Genomic DNA, 10,095 nt, shown 5'->3' on the forward strand with positions numbered 1-10,095 from the left:
ATCCAACTACTTAGGCTGCAGGAAACTCTACTAGTGCCTTGATATGTAGCTCTTGGGCTCGCTGTTGTAGAATTTATTGGCCCTAAGAAAATATTTTATATAAACAGTAGTACACATTAGAATCTCACTATATTGACATTTAAATCCATTTAAGAGCTTCATTTTAGATGATTAGTTGTTTCAAATATCAGTGTTAATAAGAGCAAAAGAAAAAATTTAAATACAGTTAATAGTAAGAGGACAATTTCACAGGCTTCATTTTGATGTGACAGTTTTCTCATTTTGTATTTTATAAGACACTACGGTCCGTGTTAAACTATTTCCTAATAAATCACGAAGAGCTGGAAATAGTTTCTTGTGGCAAACAAACGATTTGGTTGGGAAAAGCTTCGTCCGGGCTCTCCCGCCTTTTGGGATGTGTAAATCTAACTAGATGGATAGGTTAAGAAACAAAAAACAAAAAAACCCCCCAAAACATTAAACCCTTTCAGAGGACAATCTTTTTACAAAATTGTTTCATTAGCATGAGTGACAATTTGCATGATTGAGACATTTATATGTATCATAAACATTTCTTTTTATTAGGAGTTCAGCAGGGCTCAGTAACATTTTCTTTTATTTAATTGCACTTGCTTGTAGGGACTGGGGGCCATCTTGCTCTATGATGTGGTTAATATTAAATAAGTCCTTTCAAAAGAACGGAGCGCATCTCACTAACATCACAAACGCAATGGATGAAAGGTGAACAAGCTCGTGGATTTTTTTTTTTTCTTCTTCTTCTTCTTCTAAGCCATGTTGGGGCTGGGGGAGGAACACAATCACTGCTCACATCAGAATAAACCTGAGTGTTTTTAGGAGCTTTCTATCCACACAGAGCATCCCCATTAGAGCCGGGTTTTATTGTTTGAAATGCCTCTGGTTTCAAGAAAGTGTTTTACCTAAAGCAAGACTACTACTTAAATATGTTCTATTGTATATTCATAGCTCCATTAGTCCTTCTCCAATTTAGCACATCAAAGAGAAGGCTTCATCACTTGCACGTGGATTATACTAACATGAGTGACACTTGTAATCTTATAGGTCTGCAAGTTAAGAAATGCTTTTAGAAGCTCGTTATTAAATATGCTGCACTGCTTGAGGAGCCAGCCATATAATAGTTCATTTAAAGTCTTTAATGACCTGAGCCCTTCACATCACCGAATGCCACTCTGTATTACTTACTAAAAGTTATTAACTATCCCCTTTGAATTTCTGCACTATACGGGACATGAGTGCTGACGCCAAAAAGAATAGAGAGGTTGCGTGCATTCTTGTTAACACTCCCCCTTCCTATGCTGAAGAGTCCACATTCCTTTAAAGTAGCTTAAAGGGGGAAAAAAATTCTAAGAACCAGAACCACTTCCTAGAAATTCCCCAAGGATTTAACTCAAACAGATACTGTTACGTCAGTGATTTTCTTTTTATTTTTTTCTGTGCATTTTCTGTTCATAAAGCTCTAACAGAACTATTCACTTTAACTCTCTACCTTTAAATTCTCCTACAGGAGGTTCACAGGAGGTTTGCAGTTTGAGCAGCTGATTTTTCCTCCTGGCCTGGAGTCTTTGAAAGGAAGAGATCCCAACAGGAAATGGATGGCCGGTTGAGAGGTACTGAACTAGACCTCTCTACGTAACCTGTTCTGAGAGGTGTACCTTGGGAGCTTTTCGGGAACAAGAGAAAATAAAACAAATGCCATTTTTAGGAAGAATATTTAAAGTTGCACTGTGAACACACCTGGTTTTATGAACCTGTGATACACACTGTCCTGGAGATTTGCTCGCAAACCTGGTGAGGCAGCCTCTTCGGTCTTTCCTAACCATGACCGTGGGCCCACCAAGTCCTTCCTTGGCCTATGCACGCCTTCCACAGGGCACCACTGCAGACAGTGCTAGTTCTGCTGCCCAGAACTAGCAACTAAATATCTCAAGATTACTAGTAAGTGAAATCCAAACATACGGAAAGGCAGAGCTGGCAGAGGAGTGTAAGAGCAAAACAAAATAAACAAATCATACAGCAGACCACAGGAGTCTAAAAGCTCACCGGGAAATGGCTGCTTCACCCACTGAAGACGTCTGTTAAAGCGCTCTGGGTCCCTAACAACTAGCGAAACTTCAGGTATAGTTTAGAAATGCTATTTGCCTCAAAAGCTATAAACTTGGTTAAAAGAACAAGATGGTTATGCCACATTCTTTAGCATGCTTTTCATCAATGCCCAAGGCTTTCCTATTGAGAAAAAGGGATCAACGAAATAGCTGAAGAATCAAATATTTATACATAAACACAAAAGATTCACTGTGATATAGGAGAAGTGTAATGAGGTGCTTAAGTTACCACAATATTCTGAACTTGTAAAAAGGACTCCGTTAGAAACACTGCTTTGTAGCCCTGCCAAAAATGACATGGTTAAGTAATTTGAAAAAAAACCTTATTGGCCCAGAACTAAATAAACGCACACACCACCTCCCTTGACCCCTAAGATTTAAAGTGAAGCTGGCATCAAACAAACAAACAAACAAAAACTAAATATTTCCAAAACACAATGAAGAGAAAAAGCAGTGTTTAAATCCAAACTCCATCGAATATTTTTTCTTTTAAGTTTTTATTATTTAAATACACCATACTAGAGCAAATGTCTCTGAAAATATCACAAATAAAAGATTTTTTTTCTTCATTCAGCAAATTAGAAGTAGGGAGAAATTTCTACACAGTAGCTGCTATGAGCCTGATTTTTTTTCCCGATTTTTTTTTTCCTTTTTTTTTTTCATTCTTTTTTTTCTTTTCTTTGCCATGGAAGTAGCAACATTAGGACAAGAACACTTACATGCATACATACATTGTATTTTACAGAGATACAATAAAAGTGTTTGTGATAGAATATCACAAAAGCCACATCTCTTTCCTTTATCTCATGTTCAGGTTTGATTGAAACACATTTCCTTACAACACTTAAATATACAAAGAGCAAATAGAATGTTGTTAAGGTAAAACACAGGGTACAAACTCTGGCCAGTGCCCTGCTAATTGTTAATGAGGGTAGAAAGCAGATTTGAATGCTTCTTTTAATTAGCTTCATTAGTCATTTCCCTCCTCCCAAGCTCCCTCCCCCCCCCCCAAAGATGTCCTCCGGTGGATCTTTTTTCATTTTCTCTACAGTCTCCCCATTAGCCCAGGTTCATGGAGTCCTTAATGTTCATATTCAGTCATTTTAATACACCAATAAATGCAGGAAGGGCAATCAAGACTAAAGAAGGTGCAATGGCATGGAGCTGGCACTGGTGCTAGCTACAAAGGTGACTTGTCTACTGCAGACACATGGGATCCACCTGTGATGAACAAAATCTGAGATGAAGGCACGCATTCTGCATTACTCTGACCTTTTAGCAGACCTGCAAGAAATAAAAACGGGCATCTTAGCTAAAAGGCTAAATTTGAGATATTAAACTCAAACATGACTGCTTTTGTCTTCTCTACATTCACTAATCTTCTTTTATTAGATTACTTTCCAACTGTGACTTGATGGAGGCTTTCTACGCTGCTTACTCCGGCAGCCAAGAACTAAAGCATCACATTTTCTGCAGTTGCGCTGGCAGAGAAAATGAGACAATCAATGGACTTTCGGCAGGTTTCCGGCGTCAAGTTCTACGGTGAATTGCGTAACTCTCTCAAAAGCAACTTTCCTTCTAAACAGAATGAATTACAATATCTTGCCTGGTAGTAGGATCTTCAGTGCACCTTCAGAGCTCAGTCCTCCCCAAGGAAGCTTTGGGCTCATCGGCTCAACTGCAGAACCTTTGTCAAAGTTACTCTGTGCCTCAGTTCCTCATCTTCAAAATGGGGATAATAAGGCTGTTACGAGGATTACATCATACATATGGAACCCTTTCAACAGTGCCTGGCACATAATAAAGGCTAAATAAATGTTGGCATTGGTTATTCTGATATCTCCATAGGATGTCTACTCATTCATGTCCTTCTCAACCGAAAGGTATGTGTTTGCATGCATGTGTGTATATATACATGTATACGTGTGTGTATATATCCATACACACGTATATATACATGTATACGTGTGTGTATATATACATATATATACCTATATATCAATATATACAGACAGATATAGATAGGTTAGGTGTAGTATATGTATTACATGCACAAAACATACAAATATTCAGATACTACTTTTCCCTTAGTATTTCCTATCTGCTATGTCACTTAATACTACATAAATATTGTAAATAAATGACTCAGACATGTAATGTGCTAACGACTTTGCTCAATTAAAAAACATAGTTCAATGGAAGTCTAACTTTAATGTCTAAGTTAGAAATGATAATCCACACGGTCGTCAAATACAATCTGTTTGCAATTACCCAAATGAAATAATATATATTAGGTTTTTATGGTTTTTAAATGACATTTTGAGCTTCCCAGGAAGTTCTTGTTTCACCCTCTCCCTAACTTACTAAAAGCCTGAAGTCTATTAGGAACTGCAACCCCCCACTTCCAAGCTAATTAAAGTGGTGGAGGCTTAATTCCCCAGAGTGGAAGCTCAGTGTGAGAAAGGTAATTTGTCTGTCCAGAACAAAGATGCGGCAGCAGCCAGCGAGCATATTTAATAAATGAGCATCAAATGTCCTCTACGATGGACACACACAACACCAATTATGTAACTACGGGGACTGCAAAGTGCTATGTAAACTACAACACTTGTTAAATTTTCCTCCCGCTAAAGAGATGCGAGCTCTTATTTTACTGGAAAGCACAGGTAATTCTAGATGGAACCACCACTCTTGAGTGGAAGAAAGAATTCCAGAGCAGGTGAAAATTAGCAAAAAAAAAAAAAAAAAAAAAATCACCCACAATTTCTGTTGTATTTACATAACTCTCTAGAAGGCAATGGGCTCCTGGGGCCAGCCAAGCCTCCTTTAAATGGAGAAGGCTATAAAACGTTGTAGATCCTGAGTACTAGTGGTCGGAGATTTCAGTCAAGACACTGGAAGATTTTTAAGCTTAAAATTATTTTCTTAGAATATACCGAAGCCAATGATACAGAACAACTGAACTGCACATCCCTGACCCTGGCAACAAATTTCAGGAAAAGAAAAGTTTAAAGGGACCAGATGATGGGGACCTACACTTTCTATACAATTAGCTGCCTTTGAAAAAGGGGTATACAAGTAATCAACTCATTACTTTTAAGCCAGAGGATGCTTGAGTATATTTATTATGCTTCATGCACTAAAAACGTAATTGGTTCTGTGAAGAGAAGGAAAACGGCCAAAATTAATGTCCAATTTTCCCTACCAAAAACACAGAGAAATGAGGAGAGAAAAGGAAATAATAAAAGGAAATAGTAAAATGGAGCGGTTTGTCATTTGTCTGTATCTCCTCTCCTCCAGAAAAGAAACACCACAGGGTCTCGGAAAATAATTTTAAAGCATTCTCTAGGTCCAAAAAGCAGTTTCTGCTCCACCAGGAAGTGTGTTTTCATTTCCTCTTTTCCCCTGCCCTCTCATTAATATATATAATAAAATATATAATATAAAATATATTATATAAACATATATATATATATATATATATATATATATCTCCCTGGACCACGTTCGGCTTGCCCAAAACCTTTATTTACAGAAACCACCTTGTGAATTGACTGTGCTCATGGTGAGCTGAGCACCGAGGGCGAATATGTGAGACATTGATGCCAACAGGGAAATGTTCTTAATTAACATCATCCCCAAAACACAGCTTCTTACCAATGTCTGACAAGAACATATCCTTAAGTTATCCTTCCCTATGCCTTTTAAGAGCTATTAATTTCTGAAGGCCACCTGTCTATTTTTGGCTTCCAACATGACGGAAAAACGTACTAGTTGGTTCTTACTGGTGCCCTACTACGTCCTGTGATCGAAAATGAACATCTTACCTCTCCCATCCTGAAAAAGGTGTGGTATACAGAAGACTGATCTATGTGCCATCTTGTAAACATGCACACCAAACGTTTCTCCAGCCCTGCTCCCTAGGTGCTCTAAGTTTTTGTCACCTTGTACCCAGAACGTCAGTGCCGTGAGACCCTGCTCGTACTTCCTACATGCCCTTTGCACTACATGTTCTCCATCTTGTCTTTACATCCTTGAATTCTCACGAAGCACGTTAGTTAAGCTGCAACAATCATTTTTTCCACTTTTTTAAGTCAGGGAAAGAAACGGTGTAAAACTAGCAACAAACTCAAGATGTAATCTGCAGAAAAAGTAGGCTTTTCACATGGGAAGGGATGGGGTAGAAAGCCACCGTTTTCTTCCTAACACATTTCTTTTCTTCCTCTTTTTAAAACTTTTCTTTGGCTCTTGGGTATAACTGCTAATGCCTTTGCCTCTAAATTCAAAGGGGGGTATCTCAAAATCTTTCCATTACTTATCCATTGTTCTTAACTCTGCCCCACAGATCCACTTCATTACAATTCAAACCATAAAAATCTAAGTATTTATATGTACTGGCATTCCTTAAAGAGGCCTGACATGCCTCATCAATGGTGACTGGTTAATTTGCAAGACGAAATTAAGTTTCTATTCTTAAAACGGTATTCTAGGTAGCTTTCCATATCAGTAAGTCAAAGAAAAGTGTTCAGATTCTTATGTAATTAGCATTTACTTAATAAGGAAATAGGAAATACATTTCAGCTTATCCCATATAAATCTGAGTAAGGGAAAATGATAAAAATCAGCATTAAAATATGGCAGTATAATTTTAAATGGTTAAGTTTTCAAATATTAGTCATTTTCCCCACACACAGCATTAAGAAATGCATTACAGAAGACAAAGAAGCCTAATATTTTTTCCTGAGACTTTTGAAGCTTGCTAAATTCCTATTTGCAGATAAATGTTGTGTTTTTTTTTTTTGTGATCCTTACAACAGACATTAATGAAGTTCCTATTGTAAATCCATAAAGAATTACCAAGTGAAGTGTGCACTTTTTGTTTCAATGCAATAACTCAGTGCTGTGTGATTGCCTGGGTTAATGATGAAAAAGTCAAACATACTATCAGAGCTGATGGAAAAATCTATCACCAATCTGAAATTAAAATTCATCTGTGGTCAATAAGATTTAATATCCATGCAAGTGGCGCTGTAAAGAGTAAATGAATCAATGTCATCAATACATAATCAGTATGAAATATGATGTGAATAAAATTATGCGCACGAGTCATACATTTCACTCTTTTCTGGGCCAGTGTGGAATGAACAGTCTCTTAACTGAAGGTTGACAGTAATTGTTACAAATTAGGCACAGCAGTTATCAAAATGCACTCACTTGCATAGCTATAGGACTTATTAAGGAGATTAAAATAGATCTAAAACTATCCAGTACTGGGGGGGGGGGGGGGGACGGTGTTGGACAACTGTTGATCGCCATTTTTCCTCTGAAGTGATTGGAACAACCGTATAGAATTTCCTCACTTTTAGCTCTGGTCCAAAAACTTCCCAGTTGTGGATCAAGAATCGAGATACATCATCTTTAATGGAGCTATTAGGGGTCCAAAGTGATTAGCAAAGACCTAGAACTGTTTTAATAGTCGTAACTTACTCAAATTTTATGGGACTGCCGATCAACAAAAACGCCCTCCTCTGAAACTACAGAATGTTTGTAAAACTGCTTTTCTCAAAATGAACGCACTGTAAACTGGGTTTGGAAGGCAGGTGTTCGGCTTGCCATTACTACTGCAGAAATCATTCTTTCATGACGAAGACATTTATTCCCTTTTCCTACCATAAATGTTTCTAATTTTCCTCCCACAATAACCTATTCATGTCGTATTTCTGAATCTCAAAACCGTCAAGTGGGATAAACAACCAGTTGTGTGGAAGTTTTATGTCTTGACTTTGCATGTGATAATCCTCTGTTCGACACTGGGGAAGCTACAGATAGAACTAAACGTCAGGATCTTTCTTAACGACCAAAGAGTCACAATTTAATAAATCGCCACTCCCGTTTCTGAATCCTGTATGTACGAGTAGGTCTACGTTTCTCTGAAAGGGCAATACAAAAACACGACCACCGAGGAAAACTCCCCTGAAGGTTGAACCTTCCAACTCGCTCTAATAAAGCTTATTAGCAACTGCTAGGTATTCACCTTCTGGTCTGGCAGTAGTGGATTGCTCTGAAGTGAATTCAAATGGCCATTGATGAGAGCTGTAGGTCTATCATGTTCACAAAATAAACTGCCATTGATGTAGTGAAACCGATCTCCCGGGACCAGGCGATTCCGGCAGGTAGAGCATGTAAAACACTGAAAGGGAAAAGCAAACCCACTGAAAACAAGCACAATTAAGTCTTTTCTCTGTCACAAGTTTCTAAACTGTTCTTAAGCAAGGATCTGTCAGAGTACACGGCCACTTAGGGTTTAGTGTTTTTCTTCCTTCGACAGGGTTCTGGAAAACAGGGAGGCAAGCCGCCGTACACTGGATCGGGCTAAAGGGGGAAAGGAACAAGTACAGATGGGCTTCTGGGGTGTGCAGGGGTGGGGGGCAGCGAGCATGTAGCGAGCACTGCGAAGCTCCACCTTCGGTAGATTCCTTTAGTGTCGGCAGCTGGAGAACACAGAGTTCACGCTAAGGAGAAAGGCTTTGTCTCCACGCAGGAAAGGGAGGACTCTTTTCAAAAGAGTGGAGGGGGAGCGGACGCTACCTTAAGATGATACACATTGCCTTGGGCCCTCATGACGAGCTCGCTCGCAGGAATCGACTGTCCGCAAGCGCTGCAGGCACCACTGTTCCCAAATAACCTGAAACAAAGAGGATGGGGGACACCGGTGAGTAACCCTAAACTAGAGAAAAAGAAAGAAGCGAGCCGCTGGCGGCTCACCCTCCCTTTGGAATGCCCTGGACAGAGGCTGAAGTCTTACTCAGGCCTCAGATTTTATGCGTGATTTACATAATCCGGGCAAGGTCCTTTTTGGGGGGTCACGACTAACTTCTGCCTACCGCAGCGGAAGAGGACGCCCCGGGTTTAATCAAAATATTGACTTACACCTCCAGCAAATACAAAACAATTCTGTTCTACACACATTTTATCAGATTACCGGGTTCATCATAAAAAAAGAAAGATACAATTCATGACTGGAGTTTAAATGCATTGTGTCCTTGAAATTATATGAAGAACTCTTTTGTACTTTAATCATATCTTGAGATATGAGTCATCAAAAGGGTTAAGAGGATTTGATTGTATATCTAAGAAGACATCATGCTCAGTGTATTGAAACTCCCGTAAACCTCCATCAGTGCAGACTTTCCATTAGAAACTCTCTGCTATCCAGGTTGATATATAATGTGTATGGGTTAACCTTTTCAATCATGGTGTCAACACTTAAGATTTGCCTCTGCTCATCTCTTTCATCCTAACCTTCTCTCTCTCTTGATAATGAAATGCTTGCTCCAACTTCCCTCTATCTGCTCCTGAGTCCACAATTTAGATTACTTCATCTCTGCTAGCAACAAACTGAATGAAATTTCGATTTGAGCAGAAAGTAATTTACCGGGATCTGGACCCATTTGTCATCATATCTCTCTGGGTGTTTGCTGTATCACTGCAGTTTTCCTATGCAATCAAATGAGACCACAACATCTGCCATAGGGGGAGGAGGGGGAGAAGGAGAAGGCTGCAGAGGAGGGGAGAGCTCAAGGAAGTGCGGGGTACTGGAGAAAAATATATACATAATTCCTAATACCCTTCCATAGGCACAACAAGATATTTTAATGAATACCGAACTTTGGCGTTTATGGAGTCCGCAGACTCAAGCTGGGAAGCTTTATTTGCTTTTGGGCTTCCCTTTTTAATATCCACAAATATTTATTAAACAGACCAAAATGATTTCACATTGAAAGGTGATATCAGAACAAGTAAGCAGGGGCAGAGCACCACTTTCCAACACCGAAAAACAAAGTAATCGGACTTACGAATTAACATATTAGTGTCATAATAAAGATGAATATTTGCGTTTCCGCCTTGTCCAAATAAAGTCATAAAATGCAGTTTGTGTCAAACCAGGAGACCT

At 39.0% G+C, this 10,095-nt stretch overlaps 1 protein-coding gene across 2 annotated transcripts in view; it reads right to left on the reverse strand.

Annotated features, from left to right (window-relative positions):
* Positions 1 to 2,619: 2,619 nt before the first annotated feature.
* LMO4 (LIM domain only 4) overlaps positions 2,620 to 10,095 on the reverse strand; it is a 16,979-nt gene continuing 9,503 nt past the window's right edge. For both annotated transcript variants that reach the window (XM_039255742.1, XM_039255743.1), the window contains exons 3-5: positions 8,730 to 8,826; positions 8,176 to 8,331; positions 2,620 to 3,425 (exon numbers count right to left, since the gene is read on the reverse strand). In XM_039255742.1, the coding sequence (XP_039111673.1) occupies positions 3,417 to 3,425; positions 8,176 to 8,331; positions 8,730 to 8,826 (262 nt within the window). In that variant the 3' untranslated portion in view covers positions 2,620 to 3,416. The remainder of the gene's footprint in view (positions 3,426 to 8,175; positions 8,332 to 8,729; positions 8,827 to 10,095) is intronic.

Source organism: Hyaena hyaena, unplaced genomic scaffold, assembly GCF_003009895.1.
Source record: "Hyaena hyaena isolate Hyena2069 unplaced genomic scaffold, ASM300989v1 scaffold_544, whole genome shotgun sequence".
NCBI classification, from domain to species: domain Eukaryota; kingdom Metazoa; phylum Chordata; class Mammalia; order Carnivora; family Hyaenidae; genus Hyaena; species Hyaena hyaena.